The sequence below is a fragment of the Coptis chinensis genome, chromosome 8 (assembly GCF_015680905.1).
Source record: "Coptis chinensis isolate HL-2020 chromosome 8, ASM1568090v1, whole genome shotgun sequence".
In the NCBI taxonomy this organism is placed as follows: Eukaryota; Viridiplantae; Streptophyta; class Magnoliopsida; order Ranunculales; family Ranunculaceae; genus Coptis; species Coptis chinensis.
This window is the reverse complement of record NC_141463.1, coordinates 63785580-63804542: the sequence shown is the minus strand read 5'-3', so window position 1 is coordinate 63804542 and position 18963 is coordinate 63785580. Positions and strand designations below refer to the sequence as shown.

The following is an 18963-nucleotide window of genomic DNA, read 5'->3' as shown; positions in this document are numbered from 1 at the left end:
GAAAAGAATATAAGATAAAGAAATTTTGGAAATGGAATATAGAAGAGATATTATCAAGGCATGATGAGGGAAGGAAATATAAATTGGTAATCAAATAAAGGATAAAATTGAATGATATGGTTTTGAATTAGGAATGGAGTGATTGGCAAGAATATGGAGGATATGGGGGAATATATATGGTGACAAAAATATAAGGTATTAAGGAATAATTTGATATAATAAAATCATGTCAAGGGAATAAATGATTAATGGAAATGAGAATATTTAATGGGGTGAAAATGGTAAGGATATATAGTGGTAGTTGTGATTATCCTTTCTTGATTTCCTTCCATAATTATCAATTCTCTAACATTTTCTTCCATTCTTGATAGCAGAATTTATTTAATGAGCTCTCACTTATTGATTCTTTAAATGATCCTTTTTGGCTCATGGGCTCGGGATTTGATTGGCCTTTGACCAACATCTTTATTTCCTACAAAAAAAAAATATTAAACCAAATTAATAAAACATATTTTACATGGGACTTTTCCAAAGATATGCACATATATGCAAATAAACCTTTATGACAAAAAAATGTGCATAATGTCATGGAATAAAACAAATGTATGGTTTTACGTTAAAAATATGCAATTAAGCATAAATGATATTATAAAGTGCCTATAAAACTATATAAAATATACAACTTTAGGCACTTATCAAACACCCCCAAACCTATATTTTGCTAGTCCTTGAGCAAAACAAAACAAAACAAAATCCCAACTCACATTCGCAGGAATCGCGGCTGCACTTAATTTGTGCAACAAGCCGTTAAACCTCAAGGTTACCCCTAGAGGACGAGTGTTGTCTCGTGAGGGTTTGTAGAGAATATACCCACAAAATTATGGTGTTTTGAATTAGACTATAAAGACTCGATTATCAAGGTTATCACCCTAAGTTATCTCAACAAAGTCCTTTCATCTCTTTTGGCAACAAACTTCAATTCTCGTGACACCAGAGTTAATAAAAATGCAATAAACACAAGCATTAAACAATATAAGCACTCTGCTATGAAAATATGCAATGCTATGCACGAGTAACTTCACTTCTGGTATATTTAGAAAGAATCAATAACTTGGGTTCTCACCGGTTGTGTCATAAACACGTATTACTCATATTATTACACTCCAAATTAAGGTCTCTCTAGTGTGCGAGGGCACACTCAATCCTTACACTCTCAATGACTAACCAAAGAAGCCGAGGTCGGTCATCACATCATCTTCTTACTTTCACACCACACTTAGCCTATGAAGCTAGAGGTCTTAAATGGGTTGTAATGGGGCTTAGGTAGGGGTTTACAAGAAAAGGAATGGATATTTCAAAGAGCTATTACTTGAGAGAATAGGGCCTTCACAACTACTTATAGAAACTTCGAACTTTAGTGCTTCTTCAATTCAAATTGTAACTTTCAAGGAGGCCCAAGCTTTTTTTTTTTTTTTTTTTTTTTTTTTGAAGGTGGGCACATCTTCTTGCCATTTTGATTTTTAATTGACTTGTGGCAAGGTCTTGAAACTCTGAATTTTCTATTAAGGAAGCAACTGATTTTGAGTACACTTTTTTTATTTTCTTCACAGTCATCCTAACTCTCAAGTAACAACTTAGGTAGGCTATATTATGGGTTAAAAGATATGGGTTAAGGAATTTGGTTCATAAGAAAAAGGCTTAAAGAGCAAGGCTTCAAGGGCTTCTAAGGAAATGATATATATAGGTGGGATATACCAGGCTTAAATGGTCAAAGAATGCCTAAATTCTACCTAGGTGTCTGTGTGGTGATCTAGCAAGAAGAAGTGTGCATCTCTCTACTCAGAAAAGCTTCATCCATGGTGTCATCACTCGAGAAAATTCACACATAATGCAGGCTTTTGGCTCAGACTCACATGTTTTGTCTAGTTAATTCATCTGACTCTTGGATTCTAGAAGTTCATTACTCATAAAATGCAATGCAAGATTCATGCAAAGATACTCAAGAACTAATGCAAGGTCTATTACACTCTAATTAACTCAGATTTCTAAGACTCAAGTCAAAGTATGTAGCCAAATTGAGACTTCTAGACCTATTTCATCATCGAAAGGGTATCAAACCTTTATTATCATAAGAATCCCATAGTTGAAATCTATAACACCATTTTTTTTGTTTTTTTCAAAAAAATATTTTTTTTTAATAACAAAAATCACAAACATCAAAGAGAAAATTTTAAATTTCAACACCCCCAAACCTAAATGAAACATTGTCCCCAATGTTGAAAACTAAGCCACAAAAATGACAATAATGATGTTAAAGACAAAATGAACGTAAGCTTGGAAAGAGAGAAATTAAAACATTTTACCTTGTTTGATGCTTATTTACTAATCACATTTTTTGCCAATAAAATAAGAATGAAAGCACAAGGAAATACAACTATACTACAACGACTATATATACAAGTGCACCCCCAAACCTAAAGTTTAGAATAGGTACAATACTTTGGGTTGCCTCCCAAAAAGCGCTAAGGTTTACGTCATTAGCCCGACGCAGCGGTGATTGAAGAGATGATCAATCTTGATAGACAGGATCTTCCAGAAGTACTTCCTTTACTTCTGGGGAACGTAACTCCAAAAATGGCTTAAAATGTTGACCATCGACTTTAAAACTACTACCATCTTTTGGGTTCTCAACTGTGATTGGTCCATAAGGAGTGACATGCGTGACTATGAAAGGACCAGACCAACGAGTTTTTAATTTCCCAGGGAACAAATGAAGACGGGAATTATACAGTAAAACTTTTTGACTAACAAAAAATTCCTTCCTCATGATTTGGTTATCGTGCACCCTCTTCATATTGGCTTTGTAATTTTTAGAGAGGTCATATGCATCATTCCTAAGCTCCTCAAGCTCATTCAATTGCAACTTCCTATGGTCACCAGCCTTGACAAGGTCAAAATTAAGGCTTTTTATGGGGCAATAGGCTTTATACTCTAACTCTACAGGCAAATGGCAGGGCTTACCAAATACTAGACGATAAGGTGACATACCAATAGGTGTTTTGAAAGCAGTTCTGTAGGCCCAAAGTGAGTCTTAAACTCCAATCTTTCCTATCTAGTCAGACCATCTTTTCAAAGATTTGCTTAATTTCCCTATTAGAGACCTCGGATTGGCCATTAGTCTAGGGGTGGTAAGGTAAGACAACCTTGTGAGTAACCCCATATTTCTTCATTAAACTTTCAAAAGCCTTGTGATAAATGCTCAAAAATTGCAATTTAACCCTCGATTATGCCTTTTATTTAGCCATCTTAGTGGACTAATAGTGTTTGTAAGTTATGTGTATGATTCTACAGGTGAAAAAGAGAGTTTTGTAGAATATTAGAGAAAAAAGGGTAAAACAGAGCAATTCAGAGCATTAAAGATCACATGGGAAGCCCATAGACAATCATGGAGAAGGCCAAGGAATAGAAGCTATTAAAAATGCGACTTGGACCTATTTTAAAGCCTATTTGGAATCCCAAGGCCAAAGGATTCGTTGCTTGGACCAAAGCCCGCAAAAGATGATAGAAGGATAGAGCAGAAGAGACAAAATAGACTTCCGCATCTAGGACGCATGGATCGCGCGTCCAGACGCATTGCTCGCATCTTAGATGCATGGATCGTGCATCCAGACGCATGAAACGACACTGTAGCCAATTCCTTCTCAGTTTTGGAGACGAAATTGGACTCTGAAAGAAGTCTATTTGTATTAGGAAACAAATGGCGGTTTGGAATACTTCTAGAACTCATTGTAACCCTTATAAATAGAGGACATAAGTGCCTCATGTAATTTGCCAATCCACTTATACTCTTGTCTCCAGAACTTGAGGCAGAGAGAGATTAATAATAAAAGATTCAGTTTTAACTAGCCGAGTCTTAATAAATTAGTCTTTCTAGTCTTATGTTCTTCAACTTTTCTTCTTCTCATTTTTCGTGTTCTTCCTTCTTTATGGAAGGCTAATCTTCTCCTTTAAGGGAGGAGATGAAGCCGGTACTTAAGATTTAATGATTCTTTTGGTTCATGGTGTTCTTTATTCAAGTTAGTTCTTTATATTTTTAGTTATTAGTTTCATTGCCCAAACCAGGGGATGGAAGTATAAATTAAGGTTTTTATTTATTGTAATTGAATATCATGCTAGTTTAGGGTTTTATTTATTGCAATTGAATATTTGCTAGTGACATGCTTATATTTATTGCAGTTGAATATAATGCTAGAATAGGGTTTTATTTATTGTAATTGAATATTATATTATTATTTTCTATTTTTCTTCTAGTTGTATAGTGTTTTAGAGTAAGAAAAGTATTCCTTGTGTTTCCCTTAGATGGTGATTCATTGAATAGCTGCCCAAGCTCACATAAAAAGAAAGAATATATTAATAACATGAACATAGGAACAACCTTAAGTAGAGTTATTCGTTAACGATGTTTCGTCTAAGAGGGCATCGATACTCGCTCGATTGCCTAATTTTAGTCTACTTGTGAGAACAACCATGAAGCAAAAGGCCATTGAATAAAAAATATTGGTGGATTCTAATCTCTTAAATTCCCTCTCTTATAAATTCTCAATAGTTTAGTTAGTTTAGTTTAGTTTAGTATTATAATCTAAAATCTATAATAATAGTTTTTAATCCCTCAGACCCCCTTTCCAGTCCTGTACTTCATATAAACATACACTTAAAAGTTGAACGATACCCTACTCATCCTTTACTTAGTGAGGGATAATTAGGTTTTGATATGCTTCTATTTTGTTCAACGACCATCATCTATTTACATCATCCATATATCATCTATATACACAAAAAAGGAGCGCGTGTCAAATGGCGCCGCTGCCGGGGAAGGTTGTTTATGTTTAACGTTTTCTTTCAAGATTAGAAGTTTGGATCTTGAGGTAATTTTAGCAGCATCATCCATCCTTTTGAGAAAGAAAGAAGCTTGAAGGACATCTCGAAGACAAGATCTACCATCCAGGTTAGTCGAATCTTCATTCTTTTTATTTCATTCTTAGTATAGTTGCATCGTAGTTTAGTTTTATTGCTTTCTAGTATAATTGCATTTAGGACCTTTTCAACAATTGAAGTTGTAAGCCAACATAGTGAAACATCAAACTCTAGTGTTTCTTGTCTCAATCTTGACAAACGGACTATCGTCTGTGGGTCGTGGTACTTAAGTAATCTAAGTGATTCACCATAACCCTAGAAGAGACAGCTTTAGACAACGGGCGAGATCCTAGCTGCAAAGCCCAACCCGGTTGAAGGAAAGTAGTTTTGCATATTAGTATAATTTAGAATAGTTGCATATTAGTTTAATTGCATTCAAGCATAGTAGGATAGTTTTTCATCATCTTTGCATAGCATTTTCTAGTGTATACCCCGTTGTCCCAATCATCGTCTAGTAAGAACACAACAGTGGACAAGGTTTAATAACCGACTCACAAGAGTACTAGACGAGATTGATATAATGGCCGTACGCAATGATGGAGGTGTTATGGACACCAATAATCCTGAAGCTATCCCACCTATGCAAGCACAACAGAGAAAGAAGTTGAGCGATTTCTATTCGCCAATCATTGGAGACCCACCCAGCAATATTGTTTTTCCAGAGACAGAATCTAACCAGTTTGAACTTAGAGCATCAGTAATCTTTATGCTTCCAAAGTTCAATGGTTCAGACAATGTTCAGCCATATGTTCACATGAACAAATTTCTATCAGTCCTCAGAACTTTCAAGAACCAGAATATTAAAGATGAGAGTATCAAGTTGATTCTTTTTTCGCTCTCACTCGAAGGTAAAGCCTCCAAATGGTTAACTACACAACCGATCAATTCAATAGACAACTGGGAGAAGTTGAGAACGAAGTTTATGAACAAGTTTTACCCACCCCAAAAAACTGATGCCATGCAGCAAGCTATCAGCAATTTCAAAGGAAAAGCGACTGAAGAATATCATTATAGTTGGGAGCGATTCAACAATCTGCTAGTCTCGTGTCCACATCATGGTTATGATAAGAGCACACTGGCTCATTTTTTCTATCGAGGACTCTCGATGATGAACAAGTAAATGATACAGTCAATGCACAAAGGCAAGTTTACATCAATGGATGGAGAGGAAGCTTACAACTTTCTCTAGAATTTAGCTGAAGAAACACAACAATAGACTACTAGAAAAGAGGATGTCGCTAGCATGGAGGGGGAGCCAAAGCAATTTGGTTACCAAGCACATGAACAATCAGATCAATAACTGAAGCCTACATTGGCTAGCCTAGCCACTAGCATTGAAACTTTGAGTAAGAAATTCAATCAGTTCTCCATGAATCCCTCCAAGATCAACAAGTCTCAAGCTAAATCTCTCCCAGTCATGCAAGCTAGCCGATACTGCGAAGTCTGTTCGGACATTTCTCATGCAACTTTAGAATGTCCTGGTTACTATCAACATGCATCTAGGGCAGGGAACGGGTCGGGTTCGGGTTAGATAGGGTATATCCGAATCCGAATAATTTCACTCTATCCGAATTCGAACCCGAACCCGATTAAGGTTTGGATAATCATACCGAATCCGAATTCGAATCCGATTATCAAACCCGAACCCGAATTTGAAACCCGATTAAACCTATTTTCTCAACTGGTATAATAAGTAATAACTTTTAATCAAATAATATCTAAGGAAGAAGTGTACCATATCCTCCAGTCCTCCACCTGTTAATGTTATGGTTGCAGGCTTGCAGCAACCCAAAACACAACCACACATTTCAAACTTGAATTTGGAAAAATGTACAACACTATAACAATATCTATGTAGGAAAAAACAAAAAAGTATTAGTCCAACAGGCAACTCGTAGCTAACTAGCTATCTTGACTTTGAACTTTTGAAGTTTTGAACTACTGAGATGGCCGGGTTCCATACTCCCATCAATCCATGAAAAAATTGTTTGTCATAACTCAATAACTCATAAGAAGGGACATCATATATACTGCAGTCAGAGACTCACAGTCCAGCTAACAAGCAAAATCTCATCACAATTTAAAAAATGACAAGTGAGAATCCTCTTCACAAAATATCCACATGGCATATACACCTGCAAATAGAAAAAAACCAAATTAGTTAACTGCATGTATAGAGTTCCAACTTTATATGAACATACCTTATGTTTATGTAAAGATTGGGGAATGACAAAAACATATGTACATACCCCAAAATTGTTTCCAGCATCATCTAAAGAAGTTACTCAAGTGAGCACTTGGTCAATTCCCAATGCAAAACAAAAAACAAAATAAAAAAATGAATGAGTATACTGGATTTTAAAGTTCAAATGAAAAAACATAATGAGTGTGTCAACATACCCAACACAAGAAGATTCAGAACCAAATCCACAAAGTAGTGTGTCTTGATCTATCAACCAGAGATAATAAATATGTTAGAAGCAATAAAAAATTTATAACCGACACCATTATTATAATTTGGGAGGACCAGGGGGTGGTTTGTTTACCTTTCCTTCCTTCTTTGAGCCAACTTTGTGTACAAATCAACATTTGCACCGTTTCAGGGTACAAAGAACTCCTATGCTTAGTAATAACTCTGCCTTCGGTGCTAAATGCCGATTCAGATGGAACTGTTGATACCAGAATCCCAAGAACATCACGAGCCATAGCTGACAAGATTGGATACTTTGCTTCATTCACTTTCCACCAAGATAATATGTCAAATGTCGGGGAACGAGGCAAAATAGGCTCCTCCAAGTACAAGTCTATATCTCTCTTCGTGCCTTGGGGGTCAAGTTTCTGAACAAATTGGTCAAATCCACTGCCCATGTTTATGATATTAGATCCCACATTCGTAGCCATATTTTGAGAAGAATCTAATGGCACTTGTGCTGCATACTAATTATACAAACTTTCGAAAGCTTCTTCGACCTTCTTAACTTTATCAGCCGAACCATCTCCATAAATCTTTGGAAAAAAATATGCCACTAGTTTTAATTTGAATTGTGAATCCAAAATGGCAGCAACAGCTAAAGCAGAGCGACAAGTGCTCCAATATTTGTCAAACTTAAGTTTCATAACATTTGCCATTGTGTGGATATACTCCTTTGGATTATAGACCCACTCCATTAGTGCAATGTGAATTTCACACACATGAAGGAAAAAAATGTTTATTGTTGGATATAGAGAACCTAAATAACAATATAAGTTTAATTATATCAATACAAGTAAGCATGTGAGAACATCCTAAAACAAAGATGTAATAATTAAACACATGCATACCTGAAAAAACCTTAGTCGAGTCATTAAATTTCTTCAAACAAGCAGCTACATCATATGCCATATCCCATTCTGCCTTTGTTGGAGCAAGCTTATAATCCCGGTCACGGTCGTGCAAGCGTTTAAATGCATTCTTGTACATCAAAGCAACTTCAATCATGTCATAGGTCGAGTTCCATCTAGTGGGACAATAAAAAATTAAGCTTTTCCCACAAATTATTTGAACTTGTTTAACAACCTCATCGAAAAGCTTTTGTTTCTTTTGGGATTTCGTAACAAATTTCACACTGTCTCTAACCTTCATGAGCACATCACCAAGGGCATTCAACCCATCTTGAACAATCAAATTGAGAATGTGAGCAGTACAACGAATATGAAACAACTTCCCATTGCCTAAAAGCAAATCTCTATCATCCAATTCCGCACAAATGGTTGCTAACATTCGATCATTTGTTGTACAATTGTCTAATGCCATTGCAAATAGTTTTCCATCAATGTTCCATTCCATTAAACATGCCATAATAGCTTTTGAAAGACGATCTGCCGTGTGAGGCGCATCTACCTTCACAAAGTTTAGTATCATCTTATGCAACTTCCAGTCTTTATCAATATAATGAGTAGTCAAGGACATATACCCTAGATTTTGACAAGAGGTCCACAAATCTGAAGTAATACTGATTCTCCTACCAACATTTTCTAGTTTATCGTACATCTTGAGTTTTTCTCCTTTATACACCTCCATACAATAAGATGCAATGGTCTTAGCACAATTTACTCTAAATAAAGGTTGGAGATTACTCACAAATAACCGAAAGCCATCATAATCAACAAAAGCAAATGGCAATTCATGAATGATCAACATGCATGCAAGATCCAGTCTACTTCTTTCTTGGTCAAATTTAAAAGTCTCAACCGTCGTCGACCCATCATTTTCTTCTTTCACACTGAGAAGTTGTTGTCGTATGTCAGGTTTCTTTCTTTTTCGACAATTCTTTAAATGATTTTTTAGATGAGTTGTTCCACTGGTGCTTCTCCCATCCATCTTTGTCTTACAATGTTTACAAATCGCGTCCACTGCTTTGTTTTCTTTCGGTACCCTATCAAAGTCTAACCAAACTTTTGACGTTAACTTTCTCTGTCTTTTCGGATTGGCTTGATCATTCAAAACCACCACCCCATCGTCAAGATCACCATCAGGCAAATTAATAGCGTCATTTGTAGGTTTAACCATGATTGGTGTCGGATTTCTGCATTAAAGCATAAGAAAGAAATGGTTAATTACAAGTAAAAAACAAACCAATAAAAACTAAACAAGTAAATGGGTTTTTGAGTACTGATCATGAACTCTTGAAAGACGTTGTGCAAGTGGAGGTTCAACCAGATTAGTGGGTATGTTTGGATCAGTAAACATTTCTACAGACGATGTGGAACTTGGGGCTAGTATACTATACAAATGAATAATGCATAACTTCTAACAAAAAAAGCTTGGAAGAAGGGTACCATTAAAATTTAAAACTACAAGGTTAAAGCAAAATAAGTTGTTTAGACAAGTATTTGGTGTCGAACTGTCGATACTTCCTTGAGCTTAAGAGAAAAAGTGGTAAAAACAAAGTAGTGGATCAACAAGACAACAAACAATAATTAATTAAATAACTCACCTCAACATAATAAGAATTAAATTAAATAACCCTTCTTCAATTCTTATCTCATTGGGATGAAGTAAAGGTGTGGTGGGAGGCTGTGGGCTGATACCTAGTTTTATTTATATTGAAGAAGTTAAAGTTTGAAGTACAAGTGTAAATGTAATTGGATAACATGGATATACATTCGGGTTAACGGGCTTTATAATGTCTATTCGAATTCGTATCCGAACCCGATTGGGTAAGCCAAATTTAACCGAACCCAACCCGAAATACTTATGCAGATATGAAAATACACCCGAACTCGATATATTCGGTAATCGGGTCAGGTCGGATTCGGGTCAACCCGACCTGATTCCCTGCCCTACATGCATTAGTTGGAGAGTATAATATAAACTCATTTCAGAGGCCCAACCAAGGTGGTAATAACTTTCAAGGCAATTATTGGAGACAGAATGCTGGACCCCAAGGCTCTCAAGATCAAAGTTATATTACACAGACAAGTCAAGCTACACAGTTAGTTACTCAATAACAATTATACTCTCAGCAGAATTCCAATACAGTGAAGAGTTAATGCTTGATCCTATGAGAAAGTATGCCGCACCTGCCAAGATGCTATTACTTTGTTATCACAGAAAAATCAAAAGTTTGAAAGTGTTCTAGAGCTTATTATTGCGGTCGCCTACTCAATCTCCAAGTAATCTCGGGCAAGTCAATGTTCTAGAATGGAGTCTCTAGAGGCTAAGGTCGAATTAACCGACCACGCTTTGTCCAGAAGACACAAGCCACTCAACCTAGCTTATTAGAACCGATATCGAGGAGCGTAGATGTATGCCACATTAAGACAACTTCAAGTACTGATCACCTCCATGATCATGTCAGCTCAATTACTACTCTCAGATCAGGATTGAAGATAGACAACAAGGTTGACTTACCTTCTCATGATGACATTGCTACAGAGCAATCAGTCAAGATTTCAAATGAAGTTCGAAAGGAAGTGGGGGAAATCCTTTCCACTCCCATTTGTCAAGATGACCAAGACAGGATATGCAAGAATGACAAAGAGAAAGAAGAGCAGACACATGTTGATGTGTTTGTACCAAAGACACATTTTCCTATGTTTTTTGCTCAAAGCACAAAGGACAAGCAATTTTTAGAGATGAAGGAGGCATTTGAGAAAGATAACATTAATATCCCCTTTCTCAAAGCGATCAAGCAGTTGCCATCATATGCCAAATTCTTGAAGGATGCATGCAACATAAAGAGAAGTACTCATGTTCCAAAGCGAGCGTTTCTAGCTGGACAAACAACATCTATTATCCATTAGCAAGCTCCAGTCAAGCTCAAAGATCCAGGAAGTCTTACAATATCATGCAAGATAGGAGAAAAATTCACAAGTAATGCTCTTTTAGACCTTGGTGCTAGTGTTAATCTCTTGCCATATCATGTGTACCAAGCGTTGGGCCTGGAGAACCTAAAGCCTATAAAAGTCAAATTGAAGTTAGCTGACCATTCTACCAAGATCCCTAGAGGCATAGTTGAGGATGTTCTTGTTCAAGTAGCCAATTTCTACTATCCAATATATTTTATTGTGATAGACACCTAGGAGGCCTTTGATAAAATTCCAATTATTCTAGGCCGACCTTTCCTCGCTACCGCAAAAGCTTTAATAAATTGTCATAACGGTGAAATGAAGATCAACTTTGGTAAGATGTCCATGGACATAAATATCTTTCACCTGTTGCATAAGGATTGTGATGATGTCGAAGGTGGAGCGGTGTACTTCCTCAATAGCATGATACAAGAATCCTGCCCATCCGAAGATACAATTGAGAGTGCTCAATCTATAGAAAATTGTGATGAACCTGAGAACCCCACCACAGAGGCGTTGCTAGCCATGTTCTTGGAATCTCTGCAGAAAATTCAGGATTTAAGTGAGCAGAATGGAAAATTGACAGAGAGAGTATCATATCTTGAGAAGATGAACTCTATATTTCAGGATAAACAAATGACTTACGCCTTTAAAAAATCGGTTGTTAGAGAAATCTTTTAAAGAAGTTTTGGAAAAACAATAGAATCTAGAAACTGAAATGAGTCTTCTAAAGTAGAAAGTGGACCATATTGATAATAAGCATTGCACTGTTGAAGCTTCTTGTACACCATCATTGTCTGAACGAGAGAGGTATGTGAACCAGTCTACTGCCCACCTTGAGCGCATTTAGCCAAACATCCATTATCATTACTGTGGTGGTAAAGGGCACATCAGATACTATTGTCTTGTTAGAAAAAAAGATTTTCGTCAATCTTCTACACAGAGAAATCACAGGGCCTATCACACAATCATCAGACCTGAAATAGTTCAAGGTAGAGAAGCAACTTCACCAGCAATCTTTCCAGCATATCAAAGAGTATTTTTGACGACCCACAAGGTGATCTCCTCACTCCAAATTGATAATGCATGATATATAGTCTTGGGGATCTGACTTAAAAAAACCTTAAAAAAAATCTTGGTAAAAGGAAATATTCTTATTTTTGGAATTAATTTTGATATTCGGCATCAATGGTAACATCCTACCTTTTTCTCATCCATTTCATTTACTTCTATATACATTGAGGTCAATGCATGCATAAGTAGGGGGAGGGTGTACTTGATAAATGAATTTCAAAAATTAGTTTTCAAAAACAAAAATATTTTTGTTTCTATTTCAGCAGCATGAGAAAAAATGAATTTTAATGATGAGTCTGGGATATATATTCTATACTGCTTTGTGTTGAGTTTGATAGATAGTTGATATTGTTGATTTTATTACCGCTTAGACTATTTATTATGCTCAGACATAGTTCTTGTTGATAGAATTCGTTATCAAGGCACCACCATAGTACTTGGTCAGTTTTGTGTACGTTTGTTAGAAGAGAGATTTAATCCCTAGTAAACTGGAAGCATATTTTTTTAGACTTAGCCCGTGAGACTTGAGCTTTATACCTATTCTTTGGAGAGTTCTTACAAAAACATCTGAGTTTTAGTGACTCAACATCTTTCAGTTCTTTATGTCGTTGTAATATAGTCTCATTATTTGTTGATTTGGTTAATCACGAAGTGACATCAACTGGGGAGATAGCCATTAGGTCTTGTAGTCTATTCGACATAGAGTATCATACTGATAAGTCAAGTAGTGAACCCATTCAGCCTTTATCCCACCTAGTATGACCATTATGTTAAACCCTTTTGAGCCTTACAATAAGCCATTTTCTTTCATAAAACCCTTTACCCTTTACCCAACTCCAGACAAGGAGTATAGGCAAAACCTTTATCAGCCATACCCATATGTTTATGAGAATACGAGGGGAACAAAGAGGAAGAAAGAACACAAAAGGAAGATTACAAGAAAATATCAGAGAGATACAATGAAGACCATCATTCTATTCAAAGTGAAAGAAGCTAGTGGAAAACAAGCATATCTAGTACTAATCAAGGATATACTACTAAGCTTAAAAAAAAAAAAAAAAAAAAAAAAAAAAAAAAAAGTTGAACAGAATGGATGGAAAAGCTAAGACAAAGGAATAATTTTCTCTGCAATACAGGATTTGAAGAAATCTTCCAAAGAAAGAAGTAAAACCCTTAGTGTTTTCAGAAATAACCTTTCAATCCTTTTTACCTTTTCTTCATAAACCAAGTTACAACCCATAACTTATTACTACAGTATGGTACGAAGTCTAGAATAGGTAAGAGGATGCTAAAGTGAAGGACCTGACATTTCATATGTGATTGCCATTCTTTCCATGAGACTACTTTCATTCAGAAGTCCGTTTTTCAAGATAGTATGTGGGATGTTCGTATTCATTATTCTTTTCCCCACATACATGAGGTAAAATAGTAGACCATCTTCTGAGAGATTCTTTTATGAGAGTATGACCGGTGAGGATTGAAAGTCGAGATTATCTGCTTTCTTGGATAGGAGAGTACAGGAGATTGACTAAGTACACACATAAGCCTTGATTGAGAATTTTGTCAATTTTTACTATCTCCCATCATAATTTATGAGTCTTTGCAGCAATGTAGTTAGCAATGAAGACCGCCCTCATTGGAGTAAGCACTAAGTGGGTAAGGAATTTCTCTTTCTGAAAAATACTATCATTCTTGAACATGCTATTGATTGATTTTGTGGGTATATCACCTGAAAACCCTCATGAGACTATAACTCGTCCTTTTTGGGGAACTTACAGGTTTAAAATCTTGTTGCATATGATAAATGCAATCGCGATGCCTGTGAAAGTGAGTTAGGATTTGATTTTTGTTCACTTATCTATTTCTTTATCTTATTTGCTAAGAGATTAGCAAAAGGTTAATTGGGAGTTGTGATAAGTGCTCAAAAAGTGCAATTTAACCCTCGATTATGCCTCTTGTTTAACCATCTTAGTGAACTAATAATATTTGTAAGTTATGTTTATGATTCTACAGGTGAAAAAGAGAGTTTTGTAGAATATTAGAGAAAAAAGGGTAAAACGGAGCAATTCAAAGTATTAAAGATCACATGGGAAGCTCGTGGACAATCATAGAGAAGGCCAAGGAATTGAAGCTATTAAAGATGTGACTTGGTCCTATTTTAAAGCCTATTTGGAAGCCCAAGGCCAAAGAATTCGTTGCTTGGACCAAAGCCCGCAAAAGAGGATAAAAGGATAGAGCAGAAGAGACAAAATAGACTTTCGCGTCTGGGACGCATGGATCGCACGTCCAGACGCATTGCTCGCGTCTTAGATGCATGGATCGTGCGTCCAGACGCATGAAACGACATTGTAGCCAATTCTTTCTCAGTTTTGGAGACGAAGTTGAACTCTGAAAGAAGTCTATTTGTATTAGGAAACAAATGGCGGTTTGGAATGCTTCTAGAACTCATTGTAACCCCTATAAATAGATGACCTAAGTGCCTCATGTAATTTGCCAATTCACTTATACTCTTGTCTCCAGAACTTGAGGCAGAGAGAGATTAATAATAAAATATTCGGTTTTAACTAGCCGAGTCTTAATAAATTAGTCTTTCTAGTCTTATGTTCTTCAACTCTTCTTCTTCTCGTTTTTCGTGTTATTCCTTCTTTATGGAAGGCTAATCTTCTCCTTCAAGGGAGGAGATGAAACCGGTACTTAAGATTTAATGATTCTTCTAGTTCATGGTGTTCTTCAATCAGGTTAGTTTTTTATGTTTTTAGTTATTAGTTCCATTGCCCAGACCAGGGGATGGAAGTATATATTAAGGTTTTTATTTATTGCAATTGAATATCATGCTAGTTTAGGGTTTTATTTATTGCAATTGAATATTTTTTAGTGACATGCTTTTATTTATTGTAGTTGAATATAATGCTAGAATGGGGTTTTATTTATTGTAATTGAATATTATACTATTATTCTCTATTTTTCTTCTAGTTGTGTAGTGTTTTAGAGTAAAGGAAGTATTCTTTGTGTTTGCCTTAGATGGTGATTCATTGAATTGCTGCCTAAGCTCACATAAAAGGAAAGAAGATATTAATAACATGAACATAGGAACAACCTTAAGTAGAGTTGTTCGTTAACGATGTTTCGTCCAAGAGGGCATCAGCACTCGCTCGATTGCCTAATTGTAGTCTACTTGTGAGAACAACCATGAAGCAAAAGGTCATTGAATCAAAAGTATTGATGTATTCTAATCTCTTGAATTCTCTATCTTATAAATTCTCAATAGTTTAGTTCATTTAGTTTAGTTTAGCATTAGAATCTAAAATCTATAATAATAGTTTTTAATTCTAGTCTTGTTCTTCATATAAACATACACTTAAAAGTGGAACGATACCCTACTCATCCCTTAGTGAGGGATAATTAGGTTTTGATACGCTTCTATTTTGTTCAACGACCATCATCTATCTACATCATCCATATATCATCTACATACGCAAAAAGGAGCGCATGTCACCTTGTTGCAAAAGTGTTTTCCCTCATCACTAATGATAGTGCGGGGAGTACCAAATCTTGAAAAAATGTGTTCCCTTAGAAAATTGAGAACAACTTTGTGGTCATTGGTCCTACATGCAATAGCCTCAATCCACTTTGAGACATAGTCAACTACCACTAAAATGTACTCAAAGCCATGCGAGTTAGGAAAAGGTCCCATAAAGTCAATACCCCACACATTAAAAAATTCCACAATCAGAATAGGGGTAAGAGGCATCATGTGTCTACGAGACATATGTCCTAGGTGTTGACATTTACTGCAAGCTTGACAATAAGTATGGGAATCATGAAACAATATTGTAGGCCAATAAAATCTGCATTGCAACACTTTTGCAGCGGTCTTTTTAGAGCCAAAATGGCCACCACATGCATGATCATGACAAAATGAGAGAATAGTTCTCTGTTCCCACTCAGGAATGCATCTATGTACTATCTAGTCTGGACAACACTTAAAGAGGTAGGGGTCATCCCAAATGAAATATTTGGCAGTGGCCAAAAACTTAAACCTATTGTGCTTACTCCAATGATTGGGTAATTTAGTGGTGACAAGGAAGTTCACTATCTCAGCATACCATGGGGTCTGACCAACATCCATCAAGTGCTCATCAGAAAAACTCTTAGAAATAGGCCAATTTTCAATGGCCTCAGTCACTAGCCTAGACAAATGATCGGCAACTACATTTTTAGTTTCTTTTTTATCACAAATCTCAAGATCAAACTCCTACAGCAACAAGATCCATTGGATCAATCGTGGTTTGGCATCTTTCTTAGAAAGAAGATGCCTTAAAGCCGCATGATCAGAGTAACAATCACTTTGGAACCAATCAAATAGTGTCAAAACTTATCAAAAGCAAAAACAATTGCCAACAACTCTTTCTCGGTGGTTGAGTAGTTAAGTTGGGCATCATTGAGAGTTCTATTAGCATAATAGATGATATGAGGGAGTTTATCAACCTTTTGACCTAAGACTGCACCAATTGCGTAATCAGAAGCATCACACATCAACTCAAAAGGGAGTGACCAGTTAGGTGGTCGAATGATGGGTGCAGTGGTCAAAGCATTTTTCAGATAGTCAAAAGCTTTAATACAGGCCTCAATGAAATCAAAAGGAGCATCCTTAGCAAGTAAGTTACTCAAAGGCCTAGCGATTTGACTAAAGTCCTTTATGAACCGAAGATAAAAACCCGCATGCCCTAAAAATGATCTAACATCTTTAACAGACTTGGGAATGGGTAGAGTAGAAATCACATTAATTTTAGACTTCTCAACTTGGATACCCTCACTAGAAACAACGTGACCCAAGACAATGCCTTTCTTCACCATGAAATGGCATTTCTCCCAATTGAGGACTAAGTTTTTCTCTTCACATCTTTCTAAGACAAGACTCAGATGGTTCAAGCAATCATCAAAGGAAGAACCAAAGACAGAGAAGTCATCTATGAAAACTTCTAAAAATCTCTCTACCATGTCAGAAAAGATACTAACCATACACCTTTGAAAAGTCATAGGTGCATTACAGAGCCCGAAAGGCATGTGTCGATAAGCAAACGTACCGAAAGGACAAGTAAAGGTAGTTTTTTTCTTGGTCTTATGGGCAGGGGCGGACCCAGGAGTTTCGTCGAGGATATTCAAGCTAAGTAGGAAATTCAACAACGAAAATTTTCTTTAGTGTTATGTAAAATAAATAAATAAATAAAAAATAACGAGTATAAACATATGATTTCAAAAAGCAAAATGATACCCGCGAGAAATTGAATTGAGAATTCAAGATGGTTTGATAAATGAATCCGAGAAAATGTCCAAATAATAGAGAAGGTGATTGAGAAATCGAAAACATTTGAGAAATTTACTAGAAAAAAAAACAAAATGAATTACTCATTGGAGTAAAAGTAAAAGTGTGGATTTGGCCTACGTTACAGGTCTTACAGAGTCCTTAATCCAAAATGTTAAAAATCATTAACTAATGAGCCAAGTTTTTTTTTTTTGGGCTAAATACTAATGGGTTAAGTTAAATATTAAACATTTAAGCCTACTATTTTTTTATTTTTATTTTTGGGAGAAATTTGAGGGTATTCACTTGAATACCCTGCCTATACACTGGGTCCGCCCATGCTTCTGGGGATATAACAATATGAAAGTAACCAAAGAAACCATCTAAGAAACAATAGAAAGCATGACCTGCTAATCGGTCTAACATCTGATCAATAAACGGGAGAGGGAAATGATCTTATCTTGTTTGTGCATTAAGCTTCCTAAAATCTATGCACATTCTCCATCCGGTTTGAACTCTGGTTGGGACTAACTCATTTTCATCATTTGGGACAACAGTTATCCCAGATTTCTTGGGTACAACTTGTATAGGGCTAACCCACTGGCTATCTGAGATGGGGTAGATGATATCACGAGTAAACTCAATATCATGATCAAGAAAAATAGAACCACCTGAGTTAGTACTCCCTTCACCCTCACAATTCCCAACAATAATTGAAGAAGGCAAACCCAATCCTATATTAAATCAATCATGCTTATATGTTTCGCGTAACTATAACAAGCAATGACTTGGAGCTCGGCATCAGTTTCATGATAGATTGCTTACTATCACAAGAAATCCATATATTAAAATCCGTTTTACACAATTCATTCCACTTATTTCGGATCTCTTCCTTAATTTTAGAAAATATTGAATTTATTCCGATACGAAAAGTGAAACTATCACGGTCATAACAAAACACTGCTAGTACTGAAAAATCCATATAAGTACAAGAAAAAAAAAACTTATATTCATTAAAAGTAAACTCATTACATTTCATACAAAGACATATTTTGCATGCCATAAACAATCAACAACAAATGACACAACACCATAAAAAATCAAAACAAACAATGAATTAACTATGAATAACACTAAATTAAACCTTAATAAAGATGTATTACAAATAATTGAAGAATACAATCTGTATCACATGCCTCAAATTGAAGAATACATTAATACCTACAAATGAAAAATTTACAATTCAAAACAATAAAATAAAAATAAAAAGAAGATGAGAT

At 35.8% G+C, this 18963-nt stretch overlaps 1 protein-coding gene across 1 annotated transcript; it reads right to left on the bottom strand.

Moving 5' to 3' along the window:
• Positions 1-7911: 7911 nt before the first annotated feature.
• LOC147482389 (zinc finger BED domain-containing protein RICESLEEPER 1-like) lies at positions 7912-9782 on the bottom strand. Its single transcript, XM_086576198.1, has 3 exons — positions 9095-9782; positions 8296-8854; positions 7912-8204 (listed from the first exon to the last, which is right to left on the bottom strand). The coding sequence occupies exons 1-3, from the start codon at positions 9521-9523 to the stop codon at positions 7912-7914; spliced, it is 1281 nt and encodes a 426-aa protein (XP_086432324.1). The 5' UTR covers positions 9524-9782.
• Positions 9783-18963: the final 9181 nt, after the last annotated feature.

What these genes read in the sequence shown, in the direction of transcription:
- LOC147482389 (XM_086576198.1), bottom strand. Translation starts at nt 9,523, where the DNA reads ATGGTTAAACCTACAAATGACGCTATTAATTTGCCTGATGGTGATCTT. An exon ending in ATGATGGCTTTCGGTTATTT is followed by an intron (nt 8,855 to 9,094) that starts GTGAGTAATCTC and finishes AACTTTGTGAAG; the next exon opens with GTAGATGCGCCTCACACGGC. An exon ending in CTCGACTAAGGTTTTTTCAG is followed by an intron (nt 8,205 to 8,295) that starts GTATGCATGTGT and finishes ATTGTTATTTAG; the next exon opens with GTTCTCTATATCCAACAATA.